This window comes from Ammospiza nelsoni, chromosome 10 (assembly GCF_027579445.1).
Source record: "Ammospiza nelsoni isolate bAmmNel1 chromosome 10, bAmmNel1.pri, whole genome shotgun sequence".
NCBI classification, from domain to species: domain Eukaryota; kingdom Metazoa; phylum Chordata; class Aves; order Passeriformes; family Passerellidae; genus Ammospiza; species Ammospiza nelsoni.
Window position 1 is genome coordinate 21,873,897 of NC_080642.1, and position 17,282 is coordinate 21,891,178.

Sequence of the window (17,282 nt, forward strand, 5' to 3'; positions counted from 1 at the left end):
GTATCTTGATTATGTAAGGATTCAACTCTTACAAAATCACGTTTAGCTCTAGATCTGAACACAGGCTATGAGCTTCAAACCAAAACTAAAAAACCCAACATTACAACCTAGAAGATACTTCAAAGTGTAATGGGTGTAAGTACAAGGCATCAACATCAATGATGAAAAAAAAATCTCTAGTCCATTCCAAAACCACCTTGCTCAAGTATATTATTCATATACACTAAATATGCACATGCCCCCACAAAAATTTACTGCATTTATAAAATGCACTGTGTTTATAGCATGTCCAACCTGAAAACCCAAACTACAGCCTCTGAACATGTCTGCAATGTGAAAAGACATGACCAGCAGATGATTTGCAGGAAAAATTGCTGTGGAGATAGGAGTATTTCCTCAGTAAGAAATGACAAGAATTACTTTTTTAAAATTTTTTTTCAGTGGATTTAAAAGCTCCCACCAAGCAAAATCTTGTAATATTTGTTACAAGAGGTGAGACTCTACCTTGTAATGTAAAATGTCACCTAGTGCTTCCTATTAACATAAGTTGTGTCTCTCTTTGGCCACTGGTTGTGTAACAGAACCATTCCAATCTATTTATTCATTGATGCCAAATACTATTCAAGTTTCTAAAAGTAAATATGTTCCCTTAGACCTTCTCTTTAAATACTTGAAATTACCTGGTATGATCATTTGAGCCTGAACACAGAATGTGTCCAAGGGGATGCCATGCCAGACTCCAGATCATTCCTTCATGGGCCATTTCCATTCCACCAACCTCCTTCTCAACCCTGATGCATTAAAAAAATAAAAATTTATCATACACAGCTGAATATCTCTTACAGCTACAACAGAAAACTTCTGCTATTCACTTGTTGTTCATCCTCTATCCCATATTTTGTCAAATTTAACCCTCTGTCATTTTTCTACTGGGTGAACTGATTGTTCCCTGTGGTTTTAATAGGCAGTTCAGTAATGTAGGGATTGTTAATTGTACATTTAAAACCAAAATAATTACAGCACCTCAGAACAAGCTTTAAGAAACTAGGAGTTTCAACCATTCATCACAAAACACACAGCTAGTTTTGTGCAAGCAACTGTACCCTTTAAAGCCCATTTCTACAGGCAAACTTCTTCATAAATGAAGCATATTAACAAATTCCTCAGGTACAGAGAAGAAGTATTACCACAAATATGCAGGTTAAATATAGACCTAAAGGGGAAAAGAGGTATTTTGTGTTTTGTCTAACAGCTTGCACAGCTGACCAACACCTTTCCAGTGTGCTGATGAAAATGCCACATACCCAACATGCCAGAAGAGCAAGGACCCATCAGAGCCTCCACTGGCAAACAGCCCCTCATGAACAGGATGCCAGGCCACAGCTGAAACACACAGCAAGTCACAACCACAAGGTGTAATACTAGGATTTCAAATAAATGGAAATAATTTTGATTTTAAATCTAAGCTTAACAATAACAATCTACATAATAAAAAGAATTCTGACCTGTGGCCTCCTTCTTATGCCCCCTGAAGACCTGAAGCTCTTCCTTCAGGTTGCGGATGTCGAAGAGCTTGCAGAGGTGGTCACGAGAAGCTGTCAGCAGCCAGTTGCCATTGAGATTCAGCTTCACCTCCATCACTGTGTTTTTGTGAGCATGTCTGCAAGCAGAGAGAAACAAACAGATTGTTTGTCCTGAAGCTGATGTCTCAGACACAGATATAAATGTGTTGTTTGCCAGTCACAAATATTCAGGTCAATAACAAGGCAGTTCAGGCTACTAAAGCAGAACACTGGGGATTCCTGTGCAAAGGCCTGTGCTCTGATCATGGTCGTTTGTACTGCAAAGCAACTGGTAGCACTCACTGAGACAGTATCCAGTTTCTACTGCAGCATAACAAAGTTTTCATCACCTCATTTGTTTTTCCCTATCTCAGTCTGTGAGAGAACTATGTGGCTAGATTAACTGTGAAAAAGAACAAAGCAAATTTAAATAACAAATGTTAAAGTCTCAATTTTCCAGGTAGGGACTTGTCCTCATCTAACCTCTGGATTTTCTGGCAAAGCTAAAGCACCAGCTTCATGTGTAAAGCAACTGTGTATGACTGAAAAGTTGTGAGGAAAAGAGCTAAGAAGGGAATTAAGAAAAAATTATTTTATAAAGTTAGTTTATATTTGAGCAAATACAAAATCTGTGGGTAAGAACTCACAGTGTGGCAAGGCTCTGGCCAGTCTTTGGATCCCAGAACTTGATGGGCTGTTGGCTATCTTTACTTCCTGAAACAACTAATCCCTTGGTTGGATGCCAGTCAACACATTTCACATCTGCTCCATGGCCTGTAAGATAAAAATTGTCCATTCTGAGATTTGACAGACACGGGAAAATTACAGGGTGCTCACCTTATAACTAATTTAAAACTGAATGAAAAACATCACAGAGCACAGGTTACAAAACATAAAGGAAATAAAATCTCTTCCAAGTTATTCAGCTTGCCTTCCCACTAATTAATGGGAGCACTTTTTCCTCAGATTACACCTTCAAATCAAGCTCACTGGAAAAATTCTCTAAGAAGTTTCTCTTTAAATTGGTCCTTTTCTTTAGGCTTTGGCCTTAGACAACTTCACAGTATTTTAAATGTAGCATTGATGAAGCATTTATATGGAGGTGGTGAGGTAAAATGATTGTGTGACACTTCTTTCAGTGAAAAACTGAAGAAATATAAAGCAAATACCTATTTATTCCTATCCTATCAGTACTATCCTTTTACTGTCCTTTCAGAAAATAAGCAAAGAAATTAAATAATGGATCTGAAAACTAAATCAGTATATGATGAAAAGAAACCTGATGAGATGTGATCTCTTACCAGTTTACAGGGATTCAGGTTTTTCCAGTGCTTAAGAGTTAGCAAAGAAAAACCCTTGTGATATAATTTCCTTTTAAATTGACTGAACTTGAGAGAGAATCAGTGCTGTTCAGATAGCTAAAATCCATTAAAAAAAAAAAAAAAAGCCTGTTCCTGCTGCATGACAAAATGAGGTTTCTGAGATTAACTATAAGAATGAAATAACAAGCAATAATTTCTTTCTCCAATCTCTCTCCACATCAGCCCACTTCAAGGCAGGGCCAACAGTAATAGTCCATCCCAGAAAATGAGGCAGCATGCAGCAACTGAAGAAAAAAGCAATTTGAGAAAGGAGGGTCTGCCTGCAACATGAAGGCACTGAAGTGATAAATGGCATGGAAGAATGAGAGCACACCCAGGAAAAACTAAGGATTGCCATCAAGTCAGACAGCTCCCACACAGACTGCTCTGCTACACAGTGGAACACATAACTTAAAGCAGCACAAGCTGTCGTAACACAGATCTCACTTTGACAAGACATTAAAAATAAGCATCAGTTGAAGTTTTCCTGAGGCCACAGAAAAATCAAATTGGAATTGATGCCCTTCTGAGCCCTGAAATCACAAGGCAAAGATTAAAAGGATAAAGGTGGTTACTGTTTATTGAAGGATGTAATTATGGCAAAATGCACATGTGATATAGGGCTATGACACTTTTATAAGTTTAGCAAATTAGCATAATTGACAAGAATACCCAATTAAAAGTATAGTTAATGAAGAAATTCCCCCCTTGGTTCAGCCTCCTCCTGAAACCTCCCGTCTTTCTCCTCACATTGTTCATGTCCACACACATGGGGAAGTAGAAGAATGGCCTTGGTTCACTGAAGAGAGTTTAGAATGGGATTCCAGGAATGTGTCTGTCTAACAAGTACTGGAAAAGTACTGAATGCTAGCTGAGAAACCATGTAACTATTCAATAGAAGTCTACAGAGCTAGGAATATATGAAAAATATATAAAAAGTAAAAATCTTTTGGCATCAGAATATGGAATATACTTGCATCTTAAAATAGAAGCGAACTCATAACATGTAGAGTACACTCAAATGAGTGCAACTTTCCTCCTCTCTGGAGGAAAGGACAGACAGGGAAGAGGTTCCTGACCAAAGGAGAAATGAATCCAGCCTTGGCAAGTATATGGGAACAACTGTAAGAATTGGCTGACAATACAGATCAAGGAACCCAACTCCTCCCCCCCAGGCACAACAGGCAGAATTATCTCTGGAATATTTGGGGTTTCAGGGAAGAGCAAGAGCCTCAAGTTGACAAGACCATCAATGTGCTGTGGTCTGGGCTACCAAGAGAGGCACTCTAGATGTAGTGTTTCCTTTCTCTCTGGCTTTTCTAATGCAGAAAGAAGTGTCAGACACTGTCTGCATTTGCTATGACTAAATCTCTCAACTAAAACATGAAGCTGAACAAACCTTGCTTCCCAGTGTTTGTTTGGAAGCAACAATTCAGGCAGGAATAAGGGAGAAAGTGCTCCTCCTGCACAGGGGAGGGGAATCCATGCTGGCAGATTCCCAGCTAAGGATGTGCTGTAGGTAGTTGTCATCATGCAGTCCCCAGGGAAAGAGAGGAGATTTTAATTCAAGACCCTTATAGAAAAACACCCCATTAAAGTTAATGCTTGGCTGAATCATACGAAAATGTGTTCAGACTAGAATGCATCACAGATATGAAATAAACCAAGCCCAGCAAACCATAAAAATCTGCTACCTGCATGGAGTGACATTGGTACTGTTGCTGTTCCTGAAACAAGGACAGCTAGCAATGGAAAAGCACAGGAAAACATAGGGCTAACTATGCTTGATGGAAAGGATTGCATCCAGAAAACAAGTGATGCTGAAAGGCCATCTCTGGGTGACAGCTCATCCTGAGCAAGGCCCTGCTTTAGGCTCTTCTTGAGTTAAGCCAGCCCAAAGACAAATATGTACCCTGAGAAAGATAAGGCTTAGAACGGGCAGTGTTAAACAGCAATTGAAGCACTCACCCTTTGCAAGTCTTCAGGAGGGAGAGGCAGTGACACAGCACAGGCTGACAGAGCTGAGAGGCAGGAGAAGACCCCAGGACACTCTTGTAACCAGAGCAGATAAACCACTGGGCACTTATCAAAAGGCTTTTGGCTATCAGCACATTAATACTTCATAGGGATCAGAGACACAATATTTAAAACCCTAATTGTTATAATCTTTGTATGATTAAACAGGTCACTGGCATTTCCTGCAGAGAGCTTTCTTTCAACCAGTGCACTCTGGATTATGGCAGAAGAGGGGAAAGCTGGGACTCTCCTGTGTAATCAAACCATTGATGGATCCTGCCCTCAACAGAGCCTCTGAGCCCCAGCTCTGCAGAAATGGGACCATCACACACTCAGCTTTAGCTACCTAATCCATTGAAGCTTTCTCAAGAGAAAAGAAATTTTTCCCTACAACAATTATGCTTGAAATAAACTATTCACAAGGGATGAACTAACTCAGAACATTTACATAACCAAAATAACTGAATAGCATCATCTAATCAGACCTTTCTTAATTTCTTCTAAAATTGAAGCAACTGACGTTGTATATTACTTTTCCTTCTTTCTGCTGAGACATGGGCACACTATTATCTGTAATGAGACACATGATGCAGAAAATACATTTAAAATAACATTCCAGAGAAAAAGCCACCTCACAGATTTATTTCACAGTTGTTTTCACTTCTTAGTGTTGGGAATCAGCCTCTTCTTTGGTACAAAACCCCCTTGTCCCCAGACACCAAGCTCAGAAAACCTTAATTCATGCAAATCTCTGCAGTTTACATTCCCTGTTTGCTGACAACAGCTTTTGCTCAGTAATTTCAACAGTCACACACACACACACACATATCTGCCTCTCTGCTTGAGCTGCAGGGTGAGAATTCCTCTCTGAACAACTCCTTCTCCTTTGCATGGACCTTATTATCAACTCCCTGTCTTGTAGGGACACTTTAAGGATAAATGAATTGAAATGTGTGAATTCTGTAGGAGTTGTGGCCATAGAAATCCCACAAACCAACCAAAATGAAAGACTGAAGGCAAACATTTTTGAGAAATTCAAGCAATTTAAAAACATGAGTGAAAGTCTGAGCATAAACCTATATACAAACACTTGTTGGTTTTACTTACTACAATTTTTCTCAACCATTTAATAAATTTGCAGAAAAACAAAGACAGGCACATGTAGCACCTTTGAAAAGCTCAGATACAGAAGTAGTTCCCCAGTATTACCTTTCACATGCATAATAAATGCTTTGAGTGCCCTTAGTCACAATCTTCTTAATTAGAATACTGATTATTATTCGTTCTAACCAATTTCTTTGAAGGGTTGTTCTTTAAAGGACACTGAACAGAAATCCTGGCTAGTGAATAATAAGATTATATATAATGGTATTTGATCAAATAAAGTATGTCAGAAGTCTGAAAAGCACACATATTATAAGGACATGATTTTTTCCCTCCTCACACTAATTTCTCTATGACTTTCTCAACATAGCTTACAATGTAAAAAAGCTGGTTTGAATCACTGTCTCTATATTATAGTCTATAAAATATCCATATATTTTATAATGCAACTGTGTATAGCAGTTATAGATACATCAGGTTTATTGCTGTAGCTCAACTTTCCTGTTTTATATTCTTTCCCCATGGGATGTGCCCAATTCTGAATGCACATGAACTCAAAGAGAATTTTATAGATGATACTGGAAAATTTCTAGATCCTTCTCAGCAATTATGTGAATGTAGACACATATACTAAGATGCCAGTCTTAAAGCATCTTCACATTTTAACATCCACATTCCAAAGAAAATGGGTACTTATAACTTTTTATATTTTAAAGAATTAACCATCATTTAACTACAATTACACTGTTTGTCACTTAGAATTCTATTTGTTTGGATATTTTTAAAAATTCTGTTCTAAATGGGGAGTAAACAGAATTGTGTATCCCCCATCCAGCCTGGTTAGATCACAGCTTTTTTTGTCACCACACAGTGACATTGACCTTCCTGTTCTCTGTGTCCCCAAAACAACATCACACCTCTCAGAGAGCAGGGCCTTGGTACAGGATTATTTCCAAGGGATCTGCAAAAAGTCCTCCAAAAATGAACCAAACCATAGCCTGTACCATCAATTAAAAAAAAAAAAAAAACAAACCAGATAAAATTAATTTGATAGGAATATCAAATAATTTGATGCCTCACAGTGACAGTTTATGTCAAACTATTGAACAGCATTGGGTCTTACAAAAACCAAGCTAAGGTTCTCCACCCCCAAAAAAGAGGGCAAGGAAGAAAGGACAGAAAAGAGACCTGCAAGTCAAAGATAATGGGAACATTGTTAGTAGAAAGGAATTATAAGTTTTCTACACAATTCCATTAGAATTTACTATTTGCTTGCAGCCTATTAGGTAAATTGGATTATTCTGCCATTATTCTGTTCCATTTTTATGAAAGGCTTTTGAAATGTCACATGGCAGTTACCAACTCCCCAGAAATCCCCTGTTCCTCACTGAGGAACTGAATACTCCACACCTAAAACAACTTGGGCAGTTTTGGTCCCACTGCTCAGCTCAGCAGGAAGGTTTATATTTAATTTCAGTAATTTATTGCTCTTTACCCTATGAAGTTAAGTGAACTGTCCTCACCCAAGAGGTGTCCTGGGAGCTCCTGCACTTCCTCCTCTCCACTCCAAGAATGAATATCATAGAAACCCTTCCCCCACACATACACAGCCAGCTTGTGCTTTTTAGCATCATGTGGGAGGTTGTGCATAAAGAATTAAAGGAAAAGTTCCTTTCAGTCTTCACTGGCATTAAGAATAATGCCTCCCACCCTACTTTCAGACTTCTGTACCACAAACACAAGTTGTACTGTCCTTTGTTTGCTCAGTCTAGCTCTCTTCTAGTTTATTAAATTTGTTATCTAGAGCAACAGCAGAGACTGCTAGTTTTAATCCACCTGCAGGGAGTGTCTTCTAGATCCTTAGTATTCTACTAATTCAGCAATAGAAAGGGACATAATTCATATTTAACAATTTATGAATCATTTTCTTTTTTTACACTTCTAGAATCGTAATTTCTTCCCAGACAAAACCTCTTGTAACAGGACAGTTTATCATCTGCGACATCAGGAGGTTAAGAAACAATAATAATCACTAAACACTAATGAAACAGGTGTGGGTAAACAAATTACTGTCCCAAAGATTACCCAGAACAGGTAATCAGTGTTTCCATAAATGAGTTTAGAATTTGTATATGCTCATACCAAACTTATACCAATCAGTGAATAGTTTGAATTCTACAAAACCCTAATGAACTGGCAAAATAATTTAAATTTAATGCTGATTGTGTGTTTGCACAGCTTGGTAATGGTAAATGCACTGCAAGAATAATGAATTAAAGTTGCTACATATGTAATTACCATTAAAGTGAATTCTTTACACCTGTGGAAATTCAATGACAGTATCTTCTGCAAGGGCTTGCTTATAGCAAGGAGAAGAAAAGCAGCTGAGTTCCAGTGTATCTGGGAACTGGGCATGAAGGGTGAAGTTTTTAGGTACCCACATGCTAAATTTAGAGGGATTGGTAAATTCTTCAATCCACTGAGGCTGAGCAACTCCCAAAGCTGAAATGAATTGTTTTGACCAGAACCAAAAATCACAGAGCTGAAGATGCTGGCTAGTTTAGGTCATGTTTTTTAATCATTGACTATGTTCATGCTAGAGTTTACCACCACTCTAAAGATACCTCTCCTTTCAGACATATTTTCTTTTTTCTAATTCCTTAAGTTATTTTTGGGCTTTATCACTACTATACCTACTCAGGTTATTTGTGCTGTAAAACATATCAGGACAAAGCAAGTCTGGCTGAGACCAGTATCTGTACCACGTTAAAAGCTGTTTAACATTCTCTTTGTGAGAACAACAACAACAAAAAAAATCAATTAAATATGCACGTTTCACAATTTTCAATCATAAGACACAGTTAAGTCATATCTAGACTGACCACAGTTAATTATCAACACTAAGTTATTTTAGTATGTAAAAATATTACTAAAATGTCACTAATTTTGCTTAATCAGCATCCAGATATTTTAACTTAGCACCAATTTTATGCACTTAATCCCCTATTTATATCATTAAAAGCACCTCTGTGATGGAGATCACCTATGTGATAATGCTTTAGATGCAGCACAATGCTTTAGTGCAATACAGCAGTCATTATTTCTACTTAAAAAGTTACTAGTGATCTTAAAAAAAATAAATTAGAAAGCACAGAGCTAGCTCAGAAGAAATGACAGAGAAAAAAGGGCAGAAAGTGTCAAAAGAGAAGATATACCACATTAAAACTTCCAACACCTTCTTATTCCAAATAGTGAATGCTTAGCAGTAATGCGGCTGAATTCAAGGACCAAGACAGGTTTTCCTCACAGTTAAATTATTTATGAAATGCAGACTGGATTCCACCTTGCATTTACTTATCTACTAAAATTCTCATTGCTATTTATGATTTCTTTGCATGTACTTATCAGAGAACTAAAAGGAAGTTTTTTTAATTGCAAAAGGTGGAACCTTTTTTTTTTTTTTTTACATTACCTGTAAAGTAGCTGGGACTAGATGTTCTTTTCTGTTAAAAAATTAGCCAGCCTACTTTGAAAGCAGCAACACACTTGCTTTTCATTGACAGAAAATATTTATTTACAAGGGCATTTACATTTAATGATAAGAAAATATGTACAAGAAACATTAAAAAATGAACAGCAATTGTAAGAAAATCTCTCATGCTTCATAACACCAACATCTGCCAGGAGCCAAACCCCCACTCCCTCAGGAAGAGTGTCCCAGAGTTTCCTACTGTTGGTTTTCTGGCACCTTCCTCAGAATCCCTGGCACTGGATCTGATAAAATCTGCATTGCTTCTAAGGAGGGCTGAGGGTCTGGAGCCCCAGCAGGGCTGAGCAAGGGGAGAACAGAACAGGGGAGAACAGAACAGGGGTTCTGTTCTGTGAACAGGGGTTCACACTGTGCCCAAGAGTGGAACAACACTGGTCCTTCGAGGGCAGAAAAAGCATCAACTCAACAGATGAGAAATTGCATTATTTTGTCAATCTGTCTGCAGTTTTGATAGCTTTATGGCCTCATATCTGGGTACAGAATCAAATTGCAGTATTGTTTTGTAAAAATAGACCAAAACATGAAAGCCTTCCCAGGCAAGTACTCCAAAAATGAACCAAACAAGTGTTTTGGAGTCTGCCTATAGCCTGTACCATCAACTTAAAAAAAGCAGAACCAGAAAAAATTAATTTTATAAGAATATCAAATAATTTGAAGCCTCACAGTGAGAGTTTATGTCAAAGTAACCACTGAACAGTCAAAACACCCACTTGTATTTTATGAATCAAGAATGAAGTGAGGCATGAGTTACAAACTGGTGCCTGAAGCTTCCAGGACCTGATGGGATTTTAAGATGAACTGAACCTAGAGTAGCTTCAGTGGGGTTTTCTAAACACAGACTAAGAAACTAGTTCTGGGCACTAATTCCTGAAAATGATGACTTGGTGTGGTTACCTCCTGCCACCAGGGAGCCACAATCCCCACCTTTCCACCTTTGTGACACTTAAAGTTTGATAGTTTTACTGAAACTACAGTACATAATGCTAAGAAGGAATGTCAAAACCACAGCATCAATTTAGATGTATTTTGAAATGAACTTGAAGCTAATAAAGGAACTTGGGTGCATCCCAAAATTCAGACTGGCAATTTAGTTAACAGAGGGGAAAGGGAGGAAATCAGAGCAGACACTTTACAGTTTAGTACCGCCTTGCCTCTAGCTCTCTGCTTTGACCAAAATTTTGGTCAAAGTTCTAAGTGGTAAAGTCAGCTCTGGGAAGAGAACAAAGATTCCCAGAAAATCTAAGAGTAACCATTAGAAGTAATTTCCAGTAATTATTTCCTTTAACATCCTGCTGGATGCTCATTTGAATTCTCCTGGTGATTATGGCAGTTGCAAGAGAAAAGAACAGCCCAAATACCTAGTTTAGAGGTTAATTCAAGTTTCAAAGAAACCCCTGTGTGGCCACATGATCAGAGAATTCTCTCAGCAAGCTGCAAAAAACTAAGAAAAGTATGTGGATCTCAGTAAAAGAAGTTACAAGAAGTCTTCTCTTGATATTCCCTTATTGCCAAGTGAACCCAGACTCTCTTAATAAAAAGATATTACCCAATACAGAAGGACTACCAAAATCTTTCAGTTAACTTGATATTCTTTAACTGGAAGAATTTTTTTTCCCATGATTAAAATGACAGAGCAGCTTCCTGCCTTTTTAATATTCCTTTGAGAGAAGAACTATCACCTGTCAGTCAAATAAAGTAATGAATTTTAAAGACAGCCATGATCATCTGGCCAGACCCAGATGAACACTTGTCCAGACAGGTGCCTTTTTGTTTAAGGGACAGCACTTATACACATTATACACATACACAAGAAAAATGCTATTTTTCTTCTTGCCAGCCAAAAAATACACATAAACTATTTCTGACAGTCAGTTGCTATTACAAAATATCTTATAATTATGAGCCCACTATAATTCAAGCAAATAAATACTAAGTTTAGGACACAGAAGCTGGGAAAACTATTTTCTTTGGTCCTAAGGCAAAAAGTGCATGACTGCCAATACTCCCAAGTATTAATAAACAGCAGCAGGCCTGGGCTGAAGTGAGGGGGCAGACAGAAAGATTATGATAGAGACTGCAGGAAAAGACTTGTGTGTCAATAATCCAATTAGCAAGTGTAAAAGATCCAGGAAGGGATATGAAGACAGAATTTATTCAATTTGCTCTGTGCATTTTGCAATGCCACCAAGGCTGAGCAGAGTGGGAAGCAGCAGGTGCACTGAAATAAACTGCTGGCAGAAAGCAGAGCACTGGTTACAAAGCACTGCCCTTCCTGAGCAGACAGAATTCTCATCTCAAGCAGAGAGGGCCAATTTCTAAGCAACAGAAATACAAAAGGGCTGAAAAATTACAGGGACAGAAACCCACCCAATGAACAGAGTACCATGAACTGAAACAGAAAAAAAATCTGGCATGTAATTATCATATATAATATCACACTACTACATAGGCATGTTTAATTTAGCTGTGATTTGGGGCTAATGAGAAAAAACACAGCAAAATTTAAAAAAATAATCTCAGTGAAAAAGTGTAATTGAAATGCAGGAGACAAACAATGATCTGAATAATGTTGCAGACACCTAAGACAGAGAAACCCTTCATTTGAAATTTTAAGCAGCAGAGATGAGGTCAGGCAAGAGACAGAAACAAGGAATGTTTTCTGTCTTACTTTAAATTTCTGCACCATCTGTAACCTCATTTCCTCTTATTTTCCTGACTTTCCTGTATCACCACTACCCTCCCAATCCTCTCCTTCTTGCCATCTAATAATTCTGAAATTTAAGGAAATCCTTTCCTCTTTTAGATTAAAAAATAACACTGCAGCTCCTAAGTAAGTAGAGAAATACAATTTTTAATTCTAAAAAGAGATCCCTTATTAAACAACTGTTTTGCAGTGTGACTGTACAAGTATTTATGAAGCTGTCTAAAATTCTGTGCATGCCTATTTTAAATTCTACAAGCACATGAATGGATCTAAAACAAAGCTCTTCACATGTGGCTGAACAGAAAGACAGGGAAAAATATGATGTTCAAAACTTACCAGGGATTTTGTGCAATAAAACCTAACAAAGAAAGGGAGAGATGTCAACAGGAAGAAATGGGATAAAACAACCAAATAATACTTAAGTAACTCAGATATATCAAAACCAGAGAGGAAAGATATGGAGAACATGTAAAGATAACATATATGGGCATGAGAAGAAAGGCAAAGGGGCTATCACCAGTTTAAGTGGGTTTTCAAGCAGAAGTACTGGCAATAATTTGTGGAAAATCCTGTCCTCAGATTCCTTTAGTAACATCACACAGAGATGTGAACAAAAGAAGAGAGATGCAATTTTTAAAGTGCAGAGAAAAAAATTTCTGCTATACTACTTCTTAGTGTAAAAACAAATAAATAGGTGTGACACAGGAGTCCTATGATAACATATTAGAGAATGTTCTTTCAAGACCAGAACAGAGGAGACAGGAATCCAACACATCCCACCACATCAGGCTATGGAGAGACCAAACACTTCTTCCAACCCCCCTGTGCTTCTGGAAGTCACTGGCAGTTAGATTTTCTCACTGCTGGCCTCAAAGGATTAAAAACATCAGCCAAGACATGAATATTGTTCCCCTCTGTGATGCAGGTTATAACTGAATTTGTATTTGAGTCTACAGGGACATGGACCCAGCAGCATGGTACAAATTCCCAGAATAAGAAAAAGAAATGATGCAGAATTTGGAAGGAAAGAATCCTAAAAGCCTACTGCAACTCTTAACTGCAGTGTTATGTTCCCATGAAGTAATCAGAGCTTGAACAGGAAAAAATGTTGATTAGAACAGGAAAATTATTCCTCAGAAGCAGAAAAATCTTCATTTTCAGTGCTACACCAACAGCTCCTGGCTGTTATTACACACCCCTCCATGCTAGCACCAGATATATTGCCTAATATTTCAAAATGAAAATTTTCCAAATACTTTAACAGAAACTTGGTTAGTCAAAAATCTTACACTCAGAGGAAAAATAAGTTAGCTTGAAGTACTTTATGAACTAAAACTATTTTAGAGCTTTAAAAAAACTTTAAAAAATTTATAAAAAATTCTAGATAATATATAGAGCCAAAATTCCAGAGAATACATAAAAAATCAAATGACATGGACAAAATAATTGCCTAGACAGAGAATGTCCATCTATTTGCAAGTGCACACAGAACAAAAAAAGAAGTTTGACCATCTCTTCAGCAACACTGAGAAAAAGAAACTTTTCAGCTTTTCTGAAACAATGATCTTGCCTGCAGAATTTTAACTCAGTCTTCTTTGATATGGGATGAGCACCACAGGAGGAATATTAATACCACAGATTTTAATTATCACTATTCTGGAAATACAATTTAAAATATTAACAAGTTATCTATGGGGCTTTTTCTGCCTGAATTTTGGAGCATTTATTATATAAAACCAGCACCACAAAAAATACCTGCTAAACTTCAAATCATCTTCATGTAAAAAATGTGGCTCGAACCACCAAAAGAAAACATCAACTATATGACAAATTTAAAATTAAAAGCAAAAAAGGAAAAATTGTTTACTGGGATGATGTGGTTCAGAAAGAAGCTTTTTCCTAAGGAATCTTTAGATTTCTCTCAGTGCTTTCTGTAGCAGCTTTTAAAAATTTTCATCTTACACACACTGAAAGGAAGAAAATACAAAATATCTTTCCAGTCTCAGAAATGTACAAACCAGTTCCCATAACTACAATGAACTGGGGCCATATATGAAGCTCCAGAGACAGCTAAAAAGCAAGTGCTCTTGGGAAGATGGGAAATTTGGAGAAGGAAGGAGGGAGGGAGGGAGGGAGGGAAGGAAGGATGGAAGGATGGAAGGATGGAAGGATGGAAGGAAGGAAGGAAGGAAGGAAGGAAGGAAGGAAGGAAGGAAGGAAGGAAGGAAGGAAGGAAGGAAGGAAGGAAGGAAGGAAGGAAGGAAGGAAGGAAGGAAGGAAGGAAGGAAGGAAGGAAGGAAGGAAGGAAGGAAGGAAGGAAGGAAGGAAGGAAGGAAGGCACAAAAATAATGAGGGGGAGATCATGGAGGCTGCTCTCCTGGCCTGGCATGGAACTGATCTGTGCTCCTCAAATAAAATACCTTTTACAGTGCTGTGCGTCAGGTCTGCAGCTAAGCTGAGGAATGTGAAAATGCAGGATTTATCTTCTAGGAAGCTGGACTTTAAAAATCTTCTGTAAAATAAAATTACTGATTAAGTGAATCAGTGCTGTGGGGGAGGCAGGGAAAAAAGTCACCTCTTCGCTTGCACAGATAAATTTCCATACATAGTCTCATAAGCACAGACCAAAGAAAGATGACTGTCATGAGAGAAGATGGTCTAATTTCTGTTTAAGAAAGACTAGGTAAGAGCAGGGCATTGCTACTGAAGTAATCCACTGAGGAAACTGAAAAAACCAAATATATTTGTTGGCCAAATGATGAGAGTTCTGTCAAATTTACATTTGATTTTTTAATGTTTCTGTTAACACAGCAACTCTGTATTGGGGAGTAAAGTGTATTTTCAACCTTAAAAAGTCAACCCAAAAAAAAAAAAGAAGCTTTAACAGGTATAATCCCATGTCAACAGTTTATTTTCAGTGCAAATAAAATACAGTTATTGTTGTAGTACACAGAATACACCTCCATTAGGCTGGTCTGGTTTTGGAATACACACTCCCATGTGAATTATCTGGTGAGCAGCTACAAGAAGCACTGCAGGGAGAGGGCAGCAGGCTGGGAACACCTGACCCTACAAACAGGAGCTTCCTGTGCTGAGCCTGGGCCCTGATCCCCTGAGACAGCACTGCCTGTGCCCCTGGACCCCTGCACTCACCCAGAAAGCCCTGGGGACTGAGCTCTGCAGCCTGCATGACACATCCATGGCAAAGCAGCAGGAAATATTCCTGCATCATGTACAAAGGAGTAAACCTCCCCAGAAGGTTTTGTTATTTAAAAGTTATAGAGCCTGATCATCTACCAAGTGGTTTTAGAAAGGCTTTTCTGCTCCTCTGTGAATTAAACTCTTCCTTTTCAAGGGGGATAGATTTTCAGAATTATTAGTGCAATTTATCATTTTTCACTAGCAGGTAGTTTGTTCAGGCTGACTGGAAGTAGAATTAGGACAAAACATCTGGAGAGCAGATCACATCACCTGAAGCAGCTGGGTGGCCATTCCCAGCCCTGCAGATGTCCAGCCCACAGTAACTGCAATCCAAGAGTCATGGACAGCAACAAACTGAAAAATTAATTATCTCCTCACCCCTAAGCTCGAGTTCCTCCTGTGCAAGGACTGCAAGGAGTGGAAACATCAGGGAAAACATTCTGATATTCTTCATGTCCAACAAATGCAACATTAATTTCTTTTTAATATGGCCCTTTATGTCCAATTAAATTCTAATTTAAATTCCCCATACTGTTCCCTTTCATATACCAATAATGAACTATGTTTGCTAGTTATTTGCGATAATTGCTGCTGCCAAGTATTTCTCAGAAAAATTGCCTCATGCCTACTCCTTACTTGCAGAATAAGTTGAAGTAAGTAAACTTACTTACCAAGTAAATTATTCCATCTTATAAAAAAGTTTAAAAATAACTTCTTCAAATACCAACATTCTGTTGGACCAAGTCATCATTCTGGTAAATAATTATTGTGCAATGGGTTAAAAACAACTTGTGGAATACCCAGTAAGTCACTTCTGTGGAATAAACCCCCATGACTCAGAACCTCCTCTGAATTTCAGTGAATTACTGTGATTTGCTACACCTGTGGAAGGGATGATAGCTGAGATGACAGAGTTGTGCAGGAAATAATGCAGCTTCAACCACTGCAGATTAACTGCCAGTATTTCCAGCCAAGCTGACTGGGAACAGACATCCTTGTGGTGAAACTACAGACTGAAACACCCACACTGAGCTCTTGGGGACACAGACTGGATAATCCTTGAAGAATCCTGTGATGCAGGGAACAGCAAATGGCAGGGGAGAGCATCAGGCAGTGTGTGCAAAGGCTGTGAGCGAGCAGCACGTGTGTTCCAGCCAGGAAGGGGTGGCTGCATCCCTCCAAACATGGCTGGCAGCACTGCACCTGCTATTTAAAGCTCCAGTTTGATGTGACCACAGGAATTCTAAATCAATACAAGCACAAAAATTCCTGATTGCAATTTTAGGAAAGCTCTGTTTAAAACTGCTGGCAAATGCAATATGTACTACAGAAATGACACCTCAACATGCTTGTGTAGGTGACTGGAATGAGCTTTTGTTCCTCCACTCCTTTAGGAGCAGGGGATATTCCTGACAAACTAGGAGTAGTGTGAAACAAAGAACCTACCTTTGCTCAAAGAATAATTGCAGAGTAATTAAATGCAATAAAAAATCCTGTCTAGTTGAATTTAGCTTTTCACATTTCTAATTCTAATACCACATGCTCACTTGTAACTCTGTGGAGAACAGGGACTTCCAAAAGGAGAATGGCAATTAAGAGTAATCCATATTCATCAATATTATCAATATTCCTAAGGGCTAAATTTAGCAAAGCAGCCAAGGGAAGGAATAATGCTTTTACAGAAAAAACCCTTTACAGTCATTTTAAGTAGGTGAGTCCCTGCTAGGGAAGCAACAAAGAGTTGTTGCTTGAAGATTTAAGGGCATAAAGCAACATCTGCAGGG

At 38.2% G+C, this 17,282-nt stretch overlaps 1 protein-coding gene across 4 annotated transcripts in view; it reads right to left on the reverse strand.

Moving 5' to 3' along the window:
• The window catches only part of WDR33 (WD repeat domain 33), a 68,304-nt gene that overhangs the window by 16,214 nt on the left and 34,808 nt on the right, over positions 1 to 17,282 (reverse strand). For 2 of the 4 annotated variants that reach the window (XM_059479673.1, XM_059479672.1), the window contains exons 8-11: positions 2,210 to 2,336; positions 1,506 to 1,660; positions 1,305 to 1,383; positions 681 to 791 (exon numbers count right to left, since the gene is read on the reverse strand). In XM_059479673.1, the coding sequence (XP_059335656.1) occupies positions 681 to 791; positions 1,305 to 1,383; positions 1,506 to 1,660; positions 2,210 to 2,336 (472 nt within the window). Of the gene's footprint in view, positions 1 to 680; positions 792 to 1,304; positions 1,384 to 1,505; positions 1,661 to 2,209; positions 2,337 to 7,107; positions 7,232 to 17,282 lie in introns of those variants that run through there. The other 2 variants (XR_009419111.1, XM_059479674.1) reach the window with 2 other exon arrangements.